The sequence below is a fragment of the Bufo bufo genome, chromosome 7, assembly GCF_905171765.1.
Source record: "Bufo bufo chromosome 7, aBufBuf1.1, whole genome shotgun sequence".
Classification (NCBI taxonomy): Eukaryota; Metazoa; Chordata; class Amphibia; order Anura; family Bufonidae; genus Bufo; species Bufo bufo.
Genome location: NC_053395.1, coordinates 123,876,853 through 123,896,758, shown reverse-complemented (window position 1 = coordinate 123,896,758; position 19,906 = coordinate 123,876,853). Strand labels below are relative to the sequence as shown.

Sequence of the window (19,906 nt, the reverse complement as noted above, 5' to 3'; positions counted from 1 at the left end):
AAAAACTTAGAAAAATAATATTTCAATGTATAGTTTTACTTAAAACAAAAACTAAGATCTTACATCTCATATATTTATAAGAAAAATGGCACCATACAGGTGAAACTCGAAAAATTTGAATATCGTGCAAATGTTCATTTATTTCAGTAATGCAACTTAAAAGTAGAATATTGTGAAAAGGTTTAATATTCTAGGCTCAAAGTGTCACACTCTAGTCACCTAATTAATCCATGCCCCCTGAGCAATGGGTACCTCAGAATTGTGACTCTGGGGTTTTTATAAGCTGTACACCATAATCATCCAAATTATAACAAATAAAGGCTTGAAATATCTCGCTTTGCATGGAATGGGTCTATCTCATATGTTAGTTTCACCTTTTAAGTTGCATTACTGAAATAAATGAACTTTGCACAATATTCAAAATTTTTGAGTTTCACCTGTAAGCTACTGTAGTACATGCAGAACTGATTCACATACAATTAATGTTTTTGTACCTTTCTTATAAATCCAGTTCTTTGAAACCTTTAAAATGAATTCTGTGATTTCTTATCTCCTGCAGTGATCCAGATAAACACTACCTTATGTACGAGCATGAGCGTGTGCCTATAGCCGTGTGTGAGAAGGAGCCTAGCTCCATCATTGCATTTGCTCTCAGGTATCCCATGCTTAATTATTGCATGCTGAATTCTTCAAACATAAAATTATATTTATTACTGTTGTATATTTGCACATGTGTTTTCTTTTGCACCTATATATAGAAGTATTCATTTGAAAGGGAACCTGTCACCATGAAAATGCAGTGTAATCTGCAGGCAGCATGTTATAGAGCAGGAGGAGCTGAGCAGATTGATGTATAAAGAGAACCTGTCACTGTGTAATCTGCAGGCAGCAGGTTATAGAGCAGGAGGAGCTGAGCAGAGTGATGTATAAAGAGAACCTGTCACAGTGTAATCTGCAGGCAGCATGTTATAGAGCAGGAGGAGCAGAGCGATGTATAAAGAGAACCTGTCACCGTGTAATCTGCAGGCAGCATGTTATAGAGCAGGAGGAGCTGAGCAGATTGATGTATAAAGAGAACCTGTCACCGTGTAATCTGCAGGCAGCATGTTATAGAGCAGGAGGAGCTGAGCAGAGTGATGTATAAAGAGAACCTGTCACAGTGTAATCTGCAGGCAGCATGTTATAGAGCAGGAGGAGCTGAGCAGATTGATGTATAAAGAGAACCTGTCACCGTGTAATCTGCAGGCAGCATGTTATAGAGCAGGAGGAGCAGAGCGATGTATAAAGAGAACCTGTTACCGTGTAATCTGCAGGCAGAATGTTATAGAGCAGGAGGAGCTGAGCAGAGTGATGTATAAAGAGAACCTATCACCGTGTAATCTGCAGGCAGCATGTTATAGAGCAGGAGGAGCTGAGCAGAGTGATGTATAAAGAGAACCTGTCACAGTGTAATCTGCAGGCAGCATGTTATAGAGCAGGAGGAGCTGAGCAGATTGATGTATAAAGAGAACCTGTCACCGTGTAATCTGCAGGCAGCATGTTATAGAGCAGGAGGAGCAGAGCGATGTATAAAGAGAACCTGTCACCGTGTAATCTGCAGGCAGCATGTTATAGAGCAGGAGGAGCTGAGCAGAGTGATGTATAAAGAGAACCTATCACCGTGTAATCTGCAGGCAGCATGTTATAGAGCAGGAGGAGCTGAGCAGAGTGATGTATAATGAGAACCTGTCACAGTGTAATCTGCAGGCAGCATGTTATAGAGCAGGAGGAGCTGAGCAGATATATATTTATGGGAAAAAGATTCTGTATAACATGTAATTTATGCATTTTAATCTCTACTTTTTCTGACTTCAGTTGTTATTAGTGATTGATATCATTCTCTGTGTAAGTGTGTATACAGGGATAGCAGTCAGTACCTGGTAGCTGTACATAGGGTGGTCCTAACTTCAGAAAAAGCAGTGATACAAATGTATAAATGACATGTTTTTGTGAATATTTTCCCTCAAAACGGCATCAATTGTTCTAGTTACACTTGCACACAGTTTTTAAAGGAACTCAGTAGGGATGTTTTTCCAAACATCTTGGAGAACTAACCACCAAACCTCTGTGGATGTATACTTGCTCAAATTCTTCTGTCTCTTCATGTAATCCCAGATAGACTTGATGATGTTGAGATCATGGCTCTGTGGGGGCCATATCATCACTTCCAGGACTCCTTATTATTCTTTACCCTAAAGCAAACATATCTGGAAAGTCGGGAAGTCCACTTCAATAAAGCTGTAGATATTTGAGAATTGATGTCTTAACTTTTCTCTAATAACTGGTGGAAAGTTTTTAGTCCTATGCTAGAGCTGCAAATCATGTAATGGGACTAATCAGTGAGTATGTCGGAAGTTTTTAGTTTCTAATAATAAACTTTTTTCCTGTGACTATTCATAGTAAACTTAGATGAAATCAGTCCTACATTTATCATGATAACCCCGTTATAAGAAGAATGTGTACTTGGACGCACATGAAGTTAAGGGTTTTAAAGAAATAGAATTAATAATGCATTGAAGAATAAGAACAATCTGAACATAATGGAATACTAATTTATGACATATTTCTTCATTCTGCTCAATTTAAAGCTGTAAAGAATATAGAAACGCTTTGGATGATTTATCTAAGGTTTCCCTGAAGATCTGCCCAGAAGAAGGAGCTCTGCCTAGCAGGTATATTCAGCATCTACGGTTCTGCTGTGTTGTGTATATTGCTTTAGGGTACTGCAGCATGGAATGGATTTTTTTCTTTCAAATCTTAGCCACTTGGCTGGTACTGTAAAGCGATGTGGATTTACTGCATACAGATCCATGGCATATCCACAGCGTTTCTGTCCTTTGTGGATGCACCCTTATATTTGAACTTGAATGTTTATTTCTTTTGCTCTTAAGCACAGGAATGGAAAACAAAGAGTGAACTGATGAGCCATACAACTGTGCAGTCATTGCCGAGCAAGCACAATGTCACAGCCTTGTTCCCAAAGGAGCCAATTATTACTTATCATTAGTGAACTAGAACTGAGCTGCTCATTTTTTATTTGAAATCTAACTGAAGAAACAAGCCTGTAAACAATAAAAATATTATTGATTCTTCAGAAATCTCTTTACAAAATCAATGTTAGCTATTGTAAGGAACAGAAGCGGGCCACAATTGCTACAAATTAATAACCTATATACAGTACAAAAATAGTCCCACACATAAACACCAAACCAATCAGCAGGAAACCAAAAATGTAAAGTATAAGTTCCAGAGCAAAACATTGTTATTGCTGCTGTTTATCTTCAAACTTAACCGCAATTTCCGCTATCGGTGGCTTCTATCCACATCAGTCCCTCTCAAGGGCGAACTGGCCATAGACCCTACAGGAAAATTTTCAGGTGGCCCAATGCCGAGGGGGCCACTCAAGCCCTCATGGCCATCGGGTGGATGCATACTGATCTGATGCTCTCAGAATTAATTAATACTATGTTCATCAGGTACTTATGCACCTTGCTGATCGCCACAGGTGCTCTCCTTAAGATAACTGTGATGTTATCCTCAGTATGGTCGCAATATTTTGTTCTGCACTGTGGTATTTGATTCTGCTGGAGCGATATTTTGTGCTGCACTACTGCATTGCTAGCGCTGCCTACCTATGTTGTCCCTGCCTACTTGTGTTGCCTGGCTTCTGTCAATTTAGACCTGGTCTACAACATGGGTCTCTTTTTTTTTTTTTTTTTTTTTTTCATGGCCACTTTAAGCTCCCAGTCCGCTCCTGGTCCCCCTCTCCTTCCTTCACCCATGTACAGGTCACAAGAACTTTTTACTTTCTGTCATCACATTGACCCATCTTGCTCCATGATGCAGCAAAAAAAACATGCTCATGAATCACAACCATCTGTTGTCTTTCTAGTTTCCTGCTACAACCTACAAGCGACATCTCACCAAACCTTTGTCCACCTTATTCTTCCACTAATTTCAGCTTCTCACTTCAAAGAAAAGTTAAACTTACCTATGTTGCTTTACCTAGACTGCTAGCTCAATACCGCATGCCCGGCTTATGTGTTTTGAACCCTGCAATGGCCATGATTAAAAACCACAGGGTTTGAAACGCATAGGCCAGGCATTCTGTGTTGTGCTACATGGTGTAATTTCATCTTTTCAATAAAGCCTGTGGGTTTTATCAAGACGCTAGAGTGCTGGATTGCCTTTTCTTGCAGCTTCTCGCTTGCCATGCAAAGAAACCCTGAGAATCTAACTTTTGATGTATGTCTTCTCCTGTCTCTTTTATTTGGTCAGTGTGCCACAAACTCCCCAATATCCACGGCTTCTTCCTTTCAAAATCTCTCAACTTGCTGCCGCTCACAAAAACGTGGCTTCAACAATCTGACAGTTTCCTCTGCTGCTCTGTCTTATAGTAGGCTAAACTTTTGCCATACCCCCAGAACTGACAACAGGCATGATGGAGAAATAGGCATACATCATTCTCCTCAATGCACATTTCAGGTCATTACTCCTGTTCCCTCACTTACATTTCCCTCTTTTGAGCTCCACACCATTAGACTCTTCCACCCATTCTTCCTGCAAGTCGCTATTGTCTGGGGAATTTAAACATCCCCACTGACAATCCAATCTCCTCATCTGCCTCTCAACGTCTATCTATAACAGCTCCTCTCTTGGCCTCTCACAGCTTACTTCTACTACACACAAAGACCCTTGATCTTGTCGTCTTCTGCCTCTGCTCAGTTTGTGACTTTATCAGTTTGGCCTTCTCGCTTTCTGACTGCATTATATTCTTTCCCTTACTATAAAGATCTCTCATTCTTCTCATGAAATTCCTACCGTTCACACATACAGAAACCTACGTGTTTTTGACTCACAGCAACTTATCAAAATACTATAGTCATCACGGGCTCCAATCTCTTCCCTCTCTTGTCCTGATCGGGCTGCCAATAATTACAACCATCCTGGATGAAGCAGCTCCGATTACATACACTCTGACCTTCCCGACACAGATTGCTGCGACCTTGGCACACACCTGAAATGCATTATCTTCAAAAGCTATCTAAGTGTGCCAAGTGTTTATGGAGAAAATCATGTATGTCAGCAGATTTTCTTAATTATAAGTTTCTGTTTAAAACCTTTAACTCTTTCCTTCACCGTGCCAATAACCGTGACACTATCCAATAACCCAAAACGACTGCTTCTTTTCACTCCCTCCTTAGTTCTAAGGCTACTTTCACACTCTCGTTTGGTGCGGATCCGTCATAGATCTGCACAGACGGATCCGTTCAGATAATACAACCGTCTGCATCCGTTCAGAACGGATCTGTTTGTATTATCTTTAACATAGCCAAGATGGATCTGTCTTGAACACCATTGAAAGTCAATGGAGGACAGATCCGTTTTCTTTTGTGTCATAGAAAACTTATCCATCCCCATTGACTTACATTGTGTGTCAGAACGGATCCGTTTGGCTCAGTTTCGTCAGACAGACACCAAAACGCTGCAAGCGGAATAGAGACGGAACGGAGGCAAACTGATGCATTCTGAGCGGATCCTTTTTCATTCAGAATGCATTAGGGCAAAACTGATACGTTTTGGACTGCTTGTGAGAGCCCATGACGGATCTCACAAACTGAAAGCCAAAACGGCAGTGTGAAAGTAGCCTAATATGCAATCACCCATCACTGACCCCTTTGCTGAAGACCTGTTACTTATTTCAAAGATAAAATTGATAACATCCAGCAAGAAATAATCTCCAGGTTCCGAACCAGCATCAATTCTCCTAACTCGCACACTTCCTCTTGTTCTGTCTCCTCATTCAACCCTATAACAGAAGAAGTCTTAGTCCCCTTTCACACGGGTATTCCGCGCGGATGCCATGCGTGAGTTGAACGCATTGCACCCGTACTGAATACCGACCAATTCATTTCTATGGGGCTGTTCACATGAGCTGTGATTTTCACGCATCACTTGTGCGTTGCGTGAAAATCGCAGCATGCTCTATATTCTGCGTTTTTCACGCAACGCAGGCCCCATAGAAGTGAATGGGGTTGCGTGAAAATCGCAAGCATCCGCAAGCAAGTGCAGATGCGGTGCGATTTTCACGCACGGTTACTAGGAGACGATCGGGATGGAGACCCGATTATTATTATTTTCCCTTATAACATGGTTATAAGGGAAAACAATAGCATTCTGAATACAGAATGCATAGTAAAATAGAGCTGGAGGGGTCAAAAAAATAAATAAATAAATTTAACTCACCTTAGTCCACTTGATCGCGATGCCCGGCATCTCCGTCTGTCTCCTTTACTGAACAGGACCTGTGGTGAGCATTCATTACAGGTCAAGGACCTGTGGTGACGTCACTCCGGGCATCACATGATCTTTTACCATGGTGATGGATCATGTGATGACCGGAGTGACGTCACCACAGGTCCTTGACCTGTAATGAATGCTCCCCACAGGTCCTGTTCAGTAAAGGAGACAGAAGGAGATGCTGGGCATCGCTATCAAGTGGACTAAGGTGAGTTAAATTATTATTTTTTAACCCCTCCAGCGCTATTTTACTATGCATTCTGTATTCAGAATGCTATTATTTTCCCTTATAACTATGTTATAAGGGGAAATAATACAATCTACAGAACACCTAACCTAAGCCCGAACTTCTGTGAAGAAGTTCGGGTTTGGGTACCAGACATGCGCGATTTTTCTCACGCGAGTGCAAAACGCATTACAATGTTTTGCACTCACGCGGAAAAATCGTGGGTGTTCCCGTAACGCACCCGCACATTTTCCCGCAACGCCCGTCTGAAAGAGGCCTCAAGGATGCTCTCTTCTTGCCTAGCTACCTGCAGTAATGATCCTATTCCCACACACCTACTCCGGTCCCTCTCCCCAGATGTCATTAGTCACTTAACTACAATATGAAACCCCTCTGTCTTCTGGCATTTCCCTTCTCTTTCAAATATACTGTTAAATCCACTAGTAAAAAAAAAAACTCTATAACCATCCTGGGCTTATAACTAACTGTCTAAATCTAACCTTTATCTCTTAACTCCTGGAATGCTTGGTCTGCTCTCATCTAATAGGTTATTTCTCTGCTAGCCTTATTGACCCTTTACAGTCTGGTTTCTGCACACCCAGAAACTGCCCTTACTAAAGTGTCTAATGATCTCCTGGCAGCTGAAAGTAATACATCAATTTGTGCAGGAAAAAAACAGCGCTTCTAACATTCCAGAGTTTCTAGTTTTATTGAAGGACACATTGCAACGTATTTCGATGTGGACTTCATATCTTCCTTAGGCCATAAGCGGGAAGGAAGATATGATGTCCTCACCGATAAGCATTGCCGTGTGTCCTTCAATAAAACTGGAAACTCTGGAATGTTAGCAGCGCTGTTTTTTTCCCTGCACAAATTGATGTATTACTTTCAGCTGCCAGGAGATCATTAGACACTTTAGTAAGGGCAGTTTCTGGGTGTGCAGAAACCAGACTGTAAAGGGTCACTAAGGCTAGCAGAGAAATAACCTATTAGATGAGAGCAGACCAAGCATTCCAGGAGTTTAGAGATAAAGGGTAGACTAGAGACAGTCCTCATCACTGATGTCCCGCTCTGTACCTGTCTGCAGCTGAAAATTTCCACATTCACTATGTTTGTTCAAAGCTTGAATTGCACAGTGTAACAAAGTTAGCATGTTCTTAGCTTCCCCACCCTTTCTCTACAGTAACGGTTTATGCGCTCTGTGGCGACGTGTATAATTTTTTTTTCTAATTTCAGCTGAAAGTACTGTCAGCTACACTTGACTCATTCTTTTGAATCTCTGGAACTTTTGCCACAGACTGGTGGGGGTGGGTTTGTGGGGGTAAATCACACACATAACAAAACACAATAATTAATAATCCCAGTAAGGCTACTTTCACACTACCGTTCAGAGCGGATCCGCTCATATAATGCAGACTTTGGATCCGTTCAGAACGGATCCGTCTGCATTATATTGTAGAAAAAATTCTAAGTCTGAAAGTAGCTTCAAACGGATCCGTCCAGACTTTACATTGAAAGTCAATGATCCGTTTGAAAATTGAGCCATACTGTGTCAACTTCAAACGGATCCGTCCCCATTGACTTACATTGTAAGTCTGGACGTATCCGCTTGCCTCCGCACGGCCAGGCGGACACCCGAACGCTGCAAGCAGCGTTCAGGTGTCCGCCTGCTGAGCGGAGCGGAGGCTGAACGCTGCCAGACTGATGCATTCTGAGCGGATCCGCGTCCACTCAGAATGCATTAGGGCAGTAACGATGCGTTCGGGGCCGCTTGTGAGCCCCTTCAAACGGAGCTCACAAGCGGACACCCGAACGCTAGTGTGAAAGTAGCCTTAGGCCCCCACTCAGTGACTTACAGGAGATGTCTCCTCTGACTGGAGTCGTTCTTTCCTTTTTTTTCCCCCTTAGTCCTGCATAGATCACTCTGATGACTTCTCCTGACCACCACTTGTTTCTGCATAACTGAACACACCTATTTAGTATTCATGCAACCTTTTATGCAATCACAGAAAATAATGCACTATAATAATAAATGCAACATATGAACTAAGCCCTCACTCTCTTGATAAAATCTGAGACACTTGGTCAGTACGTTTTGATCAAAAAACATCTTAGCCCACCTACCAAGCGACAAGGTGGTCTCAGTTCAGGCGGGTCTTACACTAAACCTGCCTATGCCGTTATCCATTTATGTTCAGGAGCGCAGACCCCGCACATATAGTGTGCTGCTCCTAGTTACCTCCATGTGCAATAGCAACCGGTGGGAGGAGGAGCACACACACCTATATGTACCATCTTCATCAGGGTCGCCTATTAGATAGGTGTGGCAAAAGTGCACATGAATACTACTCCCAAAATAGGAGCGTATTCACAAATGAAGGTGCCATTTTTTTTCTGTGATTTGTTTAACTTGTCTTGAAGGAGTGGCACCTTAATTTGTAAATACCCTCCTATTTTGGGAATAGTATTTATGTGCACTTTTGCCCCATCTATCTAATAGGCGACCTTGATTTAGGTGGTACATGTAGGTGTGTGTGCGCTCATCCTTCCACCGTTTGCTATTGCACATGGAGGTAACTAGGAGAAACACACTATATGTGCGGGGTCTGCGCTCCTGAACATAAATGCATAACGGCATAGGCAGGTTTAGCGTAGGACCCGCCTGAACTGAGACCACCTTGTCGCTTGGTAGGTGAGCTTAGATGTGTTTTGATCAAAATGTATTGACCAAGTGCCTCAGATTTTATCAAGAGAGTGAGGGCTTAGTCTTTACATATAATGCCCCCAGTAGCTGCCTCTTTACATATAATGCCCCCAGTAGCTGCCTCTTTACATATAATGCCCCCACTAGCTGCCTCTTTACATATAATGCCCCCACTAGCTGCCTCTTTACATATAATGCCCCTCAGTGGTGCCCTCTTTACATATAATGCCCCTCAGTGGTGCCTTCTTTACATATAGTGCACTCCAGTAGTACCCTATTCCCATAGTGCCCCCCACTAGTGGCCTCTTTACTTAAAGTACCCCCCCTCCCCAGTTGTGGCCTCTTAAATATAGTGCTCTCCAGTAGTGACCTCTTTAAATATCACATCACAGTAGTGGCTTCTATAAACCTAATGCCCTTCAGTAGTGGTCTCTTTAAATATAGCCCCCCCCCCCAGAAGTCCCTCCTCTGTACATATAGTGCCCCCACAGTAAATAATGCACCAACCCCTCCTCTGTAGTGTCGCCCACCCCCCAAAAAAAAAAAAAAAAAAACACCCAAGAACAACAAAATGCAAACCACTCCCAGTCTGTTGCCCCTGCTTTCTGCGTTATGTTTCAGGCAGTAGCAAAGGTCATTGCGACCTCCTGCGCCAGGTCTCTGGTGGTATCATGATGTTGTCACGCCACCTGTGACCGATGGTCATCTTGACCATCCTGAACCTTAGCACTGCCTCATAAGCCTCAGGCCTGGCAACCTTCAGCCTATGAGACTAAACGTCAGGGCTCAGGAGCCAATAGTTCCTGTCTGTGCTGGTCAACTTCGACGCTACCATGGGCCAGTGCCAGAAGATCCATGGCCCGGTGGTTGGGGACCTCCTGCACCAGGTCTCTGGTGGTATCATGATGTTGTCAAGCCACCTGTGACCGATGGTCATCTTGACCATCCTGCACCTTAGCACTGCCTCATAGGCCTCAGGCATGGCAGCCTTCAGCCTATGAGACTAAACGTCAGGGCTCAGGAGCCAATAGTTCCCATCTGTGCTGGTCAACTTTGATGCTCCCATGGACCAGTCCCAGATGATCCATGGCCTGGTGGTAGGGGACCTCTGCTGTAGACCACCAATTCCTCCTCAGTATGTGCCACTCTTGCCCTGACAAACACTGCTCTCTTGTGTTTTTTTACTTTGTCAGGCCGATCTTTTAATGTATGTCTTGCTGTTGGGTTTCCACAGGGTTCCGTTGTTGGTACTCTCAAAATCTACTATCAGTAGGTTTTGTTTTCAGTAGTATCTATATGCTGATGACCTTCAACTGTATACTTCTTCAAGTGACCTCACCCCAACAATACTACAAAACACCAGTGATTCTCTGTCCACTGTCATGCCCTCTCTGTATCGGAAACTACATCTCTCAAAAAATGAATTTGTTGTTTTTCCCCCATTTTGTAACCTACCTAAACCTGATACTTCCATCTGTCGTACTATAATAACTCCCGTACAACATGCCTGCCATTTTTGGGTTATGTTTATTCAGATCTTTCCTTTGCTCTCTGTATTCAATCAATGGCACACTCAAGTCACCTGCATCTCAAGAATATCTCTAGAATCTGCCCTTTTTTCACAGTGTCAACAGCCAAAACTCTTATTGTTGCTCTAATTCATTCTAGTCTTGACTACTGTAACTCATTACTAATTGGTTTTCTTCCCTTCACTAAACTCTTACCACTTCAGTCTATTCTAAATGCAGCAACCATGCTCATCTTTCTGTCTAATCATTACATTGATGCCTCCACCCTGTGCCAGTCACTTTACTGGTTTCCTATCCACTACAGAATACAAGCCAAGCATCTCACCCACAGAGCTCTCCATAGTGCTTCACCTCCCTCGTTTCTGTCTACCACCCTACCCACACTCCTTGTTCTGCCAATTATCTATGATTAACATCCTCCACCTTCTCACTCCTGCCTATAAAGGGGTATTCTGGTTACATTAAGTTACTCCCTATACACAGTATAGGGGATAACTATTAGACAAGAACTATTAACCAGAATGGGACCCGTGTACCCCCTGCGGCCCCATGATATGAATGCAGGGGCCAGTCGCACATGCTTGTGGCCACTCCATTCATTTCTCTGGCAGTTCTGGAGATAGCCGCGTACTGCTCTCGGTTATTTCTGGAATTACCATAGATATGAATAGAGCGACGGCACTCATGCCCAACCGGCAGCTCCATTCAGTTCCGGGGGAACCAGGCCCCCATTCTTGTGATCGTGGATAAGGGATAACTTAATACAACCGGAATATATTATTTGAGCTGCACCAGCTCTCTGGAATGTGCTACTCCTGACAATGGGGTAAATTTCCAACTTTCTTAGTTTTAATTGTGTCTTAAAAACACATCTTTTCAGACAGGCTTATCATATTCCCTAAACTCACATTCCCAACCCATATTCTTCAGAATCAGATACCCTCATCCAACAGTAATCCCCACACTCAATGCATTGTCTAATAAATTGATATAATTAGTTGGGCAGCGATCTGCTATGGAAGAAACTGAGAACTAAGAGATTAGAAGCAGGTCCAATGCTCCTGTTCACACTGTGTCAATAAAAGCTAAAGCATCTCTGGCTCTAAATATCTTCAAATAGTAACACATAGGTCATGGGGACTTACCACCACCACTTCAGAAGAGATCGAGGGTAAGAAGGCCTCCTATTCAGTCAGGTATCTCCTTCCACCAACTTAACATACACACTCTGTACAGATGTCTCACAATCACTGCTTACCACACCAGCGGTAGGAAGTTACTCCCAACTGAGCTCCGAATAGATGTTAACTTTCTCATAGATATTCATACCATGCGGTGTTAGCGCTTATCCAGCAGGGAGTCATTAGGAGGAAGAAGCAAGGGGATGCTTACATCTGACAGGCGCAGTTAAAATCACAGGTTTAATCCATACTCACAAAAGTCCAAAGTATAAAGGCATGTAACAAACGCTGCTAAAATGCCCGACCCAGGGTTTTGTTCCCCATTGGCTTCTTCTGGGGCACCGAATGGTGTGGATACCTTGGAGCAAGTGAACCTCTATTCTGAGCTCAGCGGGGAGTAACTTCCTACCGCTGGTGTGGCAAGTGAGACATCTGTGCTGAGTGTGTATGTGGAGTCTGTGGAAGGAGATGCAGGGCTGAAGAGGAGGCCTTCTTACCCTCGACCTCTTCTGAGGTGGTGGTGGTGAGTCCCGAGACCTCTGTCTTACTATTGGAAGAGACGTTCAATGCATTGTCTCATGCAACTTTATCTGCACTACTCTATTTAGTACGAAGATGGCTGGACCACTATAGAAAACAATAGCCAATGGCATGCTGCGACAGGAACGAGACTCCCTAGCATCGTGGGTAACCCAAGGGAGGCTCGTTCCTGTCACGGCCTGCTATTGGCTGCCCACATGACGCGGCGATGCAGCTATGCGGGCGTCAGAAGTGATAAGTTGGATAACCCCTTTAATGTTAGTATTTCAGGAAATTGAAAGTGAATATATATTATCTGAAAATGACCTATTGTTTAATCACATTTTTGTGTTTTGTTTTTTTTATTTTATTTTCCATGTCACTGTCTATTAAGAAAAAAAAAATATATATATATATATATATATATATATATATATATATATATAATCCTCCATTTTCACACTGGCCACTAGATCTTCTGACCTTTTCACAAGTCACAGAGCATGCCTAGAAAACTCACAGAAGTCAGTGACGTCAGCTCCTGTACATTGTGTCTGTGGCCAGTGTAGTTGCTCTCGAAAGACTGGAAGTGGCCAGTGTGAAAAATGCTGAATTTGTTTGTTTTTTTAAAATATAGATAGACATGGGGGGAAAAAAAATAAAAAATCCCCAAGAATTCTTAAAAAAACGTGTTTGACATAAAAACGAGATTTAAACAATAGGTCATTGTCTGAAGACCCATTCCTTGAACCTTCGGCACTGGCAGACAAAACATAATACTTTATTACAACTTCTTAAACCAGCATGTACACGGTAGCAGAAAAGCCTACATGTTTCAGATGCATAGGCTTTTTGCTACCATGTACATATTGTTTTAAGAAGTTGTAATAAAGAATTACGTTTTATCGGCAAGTACCCAAGGTTCACTTCATTGAATACTTATTAGGGTAGCCGACACTGCTTGTCTTACTTCACTTAAGAGCACCGCTTTGAAAGTGAGCGGGAGCCGGTGAGCTGCATTTACCCTTTGCTTATCGCAAGGTTTCTTTTGGATTTACACTAATGTTAGTAAATCTTCCCCGGTGTGCTCTATATAAATAATGCATAAAGCAAAGAACTGATGTTGAACTTGGCTGATCTACATAAATGATTGACCTGTGTGGATCTCCACCTTCTGTTAATTACAAGTTGTTGTTTGGTAACATTTGGAGAACCATAGATTGAAAACCATTTATCTAGAATGGGGGTCAACAACCTCCAGCTGCTGGGAACTCCTACCATATTCTACTCAGATCTATGGAATATCCGAGAACTGTCAAGCAAGTGTGCATGCTGGGTGTTGTAGTTTCACAACAGCTGGAGTTTAAGGTTGCTCACTCTTGATCTTAAACAGAAACATGATGATTCAATTTACACATACAGTCAGGTCCATAAATATTGGGACATCAACACAATTCTAACATTTTTGGCTCTATACACCATCACAATTGATTTGAAATGAAACGGACAAGATGTGCTTTAACTGAAGACTGTCAGCTTTAATTTGAGGGTATTTACATCCAAATCAGGTGAACGGTGTAGGAATTACTACAGTTTGCATATGTGCTTCCCACCTGTTAAGGAACCAAAAGAAATGGGACAGAATAATAATCATAAATCAAACTTTCACTTTTTAATACTTATAAATAAGTATTGGGATTTTATTGGTAATATATAGATAAAATTCAGATATGTGGTACAATCAATGGTATAGATAGATGGATAAAAAAAAACAGATAGTTAATAGTATAATTAATTGGCAGCGGTAATAAATAAATAAAAATATTATATTGCAAAAAATTCATCACCAATTCATCAAGAGATCTCAATATCTGGAAGGATAACAATCAGCCAGACCTCTAATAATATAGAATGTTCGCGATGCAATGGCAACCAGAAAGTCTTCCAAGAGCCAAATCAATGTGCCAGGTAGTTGCTAGTCTCGAGCGCAGTCGAGCGCTGACAACATACAGAGTGGCGTCCCGCTCACTTAACAGGAACAACGGCATCCCGCTGTATTATCCAAAAGATGCGATCGCTTGATAGAACAAACTGTCACAATCTTACCGGGAGGACTTCAGTGGACTCCGTTGCCCTCGACACAGTAAACCTCCTATGGAAATCGGGGTTCCGGTCTCGAGGGGTATTACTTGTATTCAAATCCCGCGTCAACCTTTAGTGTGCACGTGACCCCGCAATGAATGAGGGTTTCCTCCGTGTAGCAACAGTTGTCTGCGCGGCTCAATATTTCCAGTAATGGGTTCCACGCCTCCTCAGATGGTCGATGTGCGTTTGTCTTTATTTCAAAACTGGGGGGTGATACCAAACGCGTTTCGGGGTTTAGAGAGATGACCCATTCATCAGTGGCTTTGCAAATAGCACACTTGAATTACCTCTGGACCTTTTATCTGCTCATTGTAATTGGGATAATGAGGGAATAACACACACCTGGCCATGGAACAGCTGAGAAGCCAATTGTCCCATTTACTTTTGGTCCCTTAACAAGTGGGAGGCACATATGCAAACTGTTGTAATTCCTACACCGTTCACCTGATTTGGATGTAAATACCCTCAAATTAAAGCTGACTGTCTGCAGTTAAAGCACATCTTGTCCGTTACATTTCAAATCCATTATGGTGGTGTATAGAGCCAAAAATGTTAGAATTGTGTTGATGTCCTAATATTTATGGACCTGACTGTATGTGCCAATACCCATCCAGCATAGAAATGTACATATAATGTTTACTTTAGCTGTGGTTTTCTGTTTTTCCCTTGTAGCATGATGGACAACAGGCCAAAAACAAGCAGTCCGTCCAGAATGCAAGAAAATAGCATGTCTCAATCTAACCGCACAGCAGAAGCAGAACCTCAGAATCCTGGTATGTTTCCATAATGATCATATACTGTATATTTTCTTATTGAATGAGAAGGCTTTTTTTAAATCTTTTAATCAGACAATATTTATAAAGATTTAAAACATAAAAATACAAATATGACCCAACTCCCCAGTTTGGTTTAGGCTACTTTCACACTAGCATTCGGGGTTCCGCTTGTGAGCTCCATTTGAAGGCTCTCACAAGCGGCCCCGAACGGATCCGTAGAGCCCCAATGCATTCTGAGTGAATGCGGATCCGCTCAGAATGCCTCAGTTTGGCACCGTTTGGCCTCCGTTCCGCTCAGCAGGCGGACATCCGAACGCAGCTTGCAGTGTTCGGGTATCCGCCTGGCCGTGCGGAGGCAAACGGATCCGTCCAGACTTACAATGTAAGTCAATAGGGACGGATCCGTTTGAAGATGACACAATATGGCTCAATTTTCAAACTGATCCGTCCCCATTGACTTTCAATGTAAAGTCTGGACGGATCCGTCTGAACTACTTTCACACTTAGAATTTTTTCTAAGCTATAATGCAGACTGATCCGTTCTGAACAGATCCAAACGTCTGCATTATAGGAGCGGATCCGTCTGTGCAGACATCAGACGGACCCGCTCTGAACGCAAGTGTGAAAGTAGCCTTACATGTACTGCTTTAAGAAATCTATGTACGGGCAGCTTTCAGGTATTATATGGGTGCTTTATTACTCCCGTATTACACACACAATACTTGAACCTCCTGCAGTTCATCAGAAAATGAATTAGAGCAGCATATCACTGGTTCTGATGAACCCTGGGAGGTCCCGGTGTTTCATCAATAATATGGGCACAAAAAAAGACCCTGCATTAACATCTGTCTGAAAAACAGTTAATTACTGTTGTTTAAAATAAAACTGCTGTAATTGAAAATGATTATGGCAACAGTCAGAGAGCGAAAATGTCATTTCTGACTAACATATTTCTGACAGATGGGGGGAAAAAAATCTGCATTCTCCTCTTATGATTGCCATAATTGGTATTACTGCAGTATGTAACAGGTATCGCTAGAGAAGCTGTCTGTATATTTTACTCTATAGATTGGGTATGGACAGGATTGGAAGAGTGGAAAATGTTGGTCGAGTGTTTGGTGCAAATTATTTGGCGCTGTGATCTGGACCCTGGTAAATGTCTGGGTCATGACATCCATAGACCACCTAATAAGGCGCAGAGGGGTGATTAGAAATAAAAGGACCCCCTTATGTGACAGCTAGAAATTCATGCCTGGTCTAGTTTTGAAGCTGATAGGCTTTAGTTACGATATACGGCGAGTGAGTGCACTTAAAAATCGGGTCACTTGTGATATATGATGGCTAGAGCCTCAGATTTTGAGACTGTCCACTGTAAAACAAGACCTGGCGTGAATCTCCAGTTATTAGCTTGACTTCTAGCCTTCAATAGCAAGGCCATTTTCAGAAATAACAAGCATTTTGGGAAGTTTCATTTTGCAGAGATGCACAAATTGAAAGGCAATTGCCATGGTGGGAATACCTTTTTAAGCTTTACTCTTACTACCTTTGTTTATGGATGCACAGTAAGCCACAAAGTTGAAAGAAATTGCACTACCCGCTATATTTCTTTAAAAAATGTTTGCCGCCCCACCTTCCACCACCACAATTGCCATTTTTATCAAGGCACGTCCAAAGCAACCATCAACCCTTCAGTGCTGTCATGGGAGTATTACCTACTGTGATTCTTAATATTGAATATACCAGAGTTCTGACACTGTCCACTCCAAAACACTGTAGCGGAGTCTGTGAAGCGGTGGCTACAGCCAGATACAGGCATCTGCCTTTTGCATTTCACCACCATGATGGCATACATACATATGGAGGTTGACCCCAAACCTCTGTATGGACAGAGAAAGGTTAAATTGCCCCCTCCCACCACCATTTCTCAGTATTCCTGCCCCTACAGTGGCCAGTGCAGAGAAAGACCTCTCTGCTTGTCGGGGAGACAAAGCCTGGTTTATGTTTCCAATTTTGTTACTTACAAAATGTCAGGGAAATGCATTTGGGTTTCCGGACTTTCCTTGCATTTTTACAAATATATTTTAGGCTACCATGGGGTTCCCCTGCTCGCCGGCAGTTTCTTAACAGTGCTCAGCTGGGGAACAAGATGACCTCTTATTCTGTTCATTGGATACCTGTCCACAGGCTGCTGCACCCTTCTTTTCCATGGTTGGATAAGCTGGTGTGGATACGCAGGCACTGCACGGAGATTGCGGGCATCTGATGTCACATCCGGTTTCGGAGTTTCACACTCGCGTATACGGAATTTAACTTAAAGGAAGGGGTATCCAACTTCCTCCTTTAAAAACGGCCAGCGGGAACGGAGCTTCTGATCTGAGGTCTGGTGTAGATCATGTTGGGCCCCAAACTGCAGGCCCCCAGAGAGCTTGATGCTCCAGTGCCAACTACTGTAGCATTACAGCAGCATATGTACAGTTGCAAGAAAAAGTATGTGAACCCTTTGGAATGATATGGATTTCTGCACAAATTGGTCATAAAATGTGATCTGATCTTCATCTAAGTCACAACAATAGACAATCACAGTCTGCTTAAACTAATAACACACAAAGAATTAAATGTTACCATGTTTTTATTGAACACACCATGTAAACATTCACAGTGCAGGTGGAAAAAGTATGGAAACCCCTAGACTAATGACATCTCCAAGAGCTAATTGGAGTGAGGTGTCGGCCAACTGGAGTCCAATCCATGAGATGAGATTGGAGGTGTTGGTTACAGCTGCCCTGCCCTATAAAAAATACACACCAGTTTTGGGTTTGCTTTTCCCAAGAAGCATTGTCTGATGTGAATGATGCATCGCACAAAAGAGCTCTCAGAAGACCTACGATTAAGAATTGTTGACTTGCATAAAGCTGGAAAGGGTTATAAAAGTATCTCCAAAAGCCTTGCTGTTCATCAGTCCACGGTAAGACCAATTGTCTATAAATGGAGAAAGGTCAGCACTGCTGCTACTCTCCCTAGGAGTGGCCGTCCTGTAAAGATGACTGCAAGAGCACAGCGCAGACTGCTCAATGAGGTGAAGAAGAATCCTAGAGTGTCAGCTAAAGACTTACAAAAGTCTCTGGCATATGTTAACATCCCTGATACGTAAAACTCTAAACAAGAATGGATTTCATGGGAGGATACCACAGAGGAAGCCACTGCTGTCCAAAAAAACTATTGCTGCATGTTTAAAGTTTGCACAAGAGCACCTGGATGTTCCACAGCAGTACTGGCAAAATATTCTTTGGACAGATGAAACCAAAGATGAGTTGTTTGGAAGAAACACACAACACTATGTGTGGAGAAAGAGGCACAGAACACCAACATCAAAATCTGATCCCAACTGTGAAGTATGGTGGTGGGGCATCATGGTTTGGGGCTGCTTTGCTGCGCCAGGGCCTGGACGGATTGCTATCATCGAAGGAAAAGTGAATTCCCAAGTTTATCAAGACATTTTGCAGATGAACTTAAGGCCATCTGTCCACCAGCTGAAGTTCAACAGAAGAAGGGTGTTGCAACAGGACAACGACCCAAAGCATAGAAGTAAATCAACAATAGAATGGCTTAAACAGAAGAAAATATGCCTTCTGGAGTGGCCCAGTCAGGAGTCTTGACCTCAACCTGATTGAGATGCTGTGGCATGACCTCAAGAAAGCGATTCACACCAGACATCCCAAGAATATTGCTCACCTGAAACAGTTCTGTAAAGAGGAATGGTCAAGAATTACTCCTGACCGTTGTGCACGTCTGATCTGCAACTACAGGAAACGTCTGGTTGAAGTTATTGCTGCCAAAGGAGGTTCAACCAGTTATTAAATCCAAGGATTTACATACTTTTTCCACCTGCACTGTGAATGTTTACATGGTGTGTTCAATAAAAACATGGTAACATTTAATTCTTTGTGTGTTATTAGTTTAAGCAGACTGTGATTGTCTATTGTTGTGACTTAGATGAAGATCAGATCACATTTTATGATCAATTTGTGCAGAAATCCATATCATTCCAAAGGGTTCACATACTTTTTCTTGCAACTGTATATATGGCATGCATCTGTGTATATAGATAGATATATTTGGTAGATCCCAGCCTTGGTATCTTTTTGTTTATGTTGGGTTATTTGCAAGCTGTTTTCCTTCTGCAGCACATGTATGTAGATATGTATGTGTGTGTGTGTGTAATATATATATATATACACACACAGTCAGGTCAATAAATATTGGCACATCGACACAATTCTAACATTTTTGGCTCTATACACCACCACAATGGATTTGAAATGAAACGAACAAGATGTGCTTTAACTTCAGACTGTCAGCTTTAATTTGAGGGTATTTACATCCAAATCAGGTGCAGGAATTACAACAGTTTGCATATGTGCCTCCCACTTGTTAAGGGACCAAAAGTAATGGGACAATTGGCTTCTCAGCTGTTCCATGGCCAGGTG

The 19,906-nt window shown here is 42.4% G+C and overlaps 1 protein-coding gene across 6 annotated transcripts in view; it reads left to right on the top strand.

Moving 5' to 3' along the window:
• PIKFYVE (phosphoinositide kinase, FYVE-type zinc finger containing) overlaps positions 1 to 19,906 on the top strand; it is a 326,446-nt gene that overhangs the window by 251,864 nt on the left and 54,676 nt on the right. For all 6 annotated transcript variants that reach the window (XM_040441689.1, XM_040441688.1, XM_040441692.1 and 3 more), the window contains 3 exons: positions 560 to 655; positions 2,628 to 2,711; positions 15,316 to 15,416. In XM_040441689.1, coding sequence (XP_040297623.1) covers positions 560 to 655; positions 2,628 to 2,711; positions 15,316 to 15,416 — 281 coding nt within the window. The remainder of the gene's footprint in view (positions 1 to 559; positions 656 to 2,627; positions 2,712 to 15,315; positions 15,417 to 19,906) is intronic.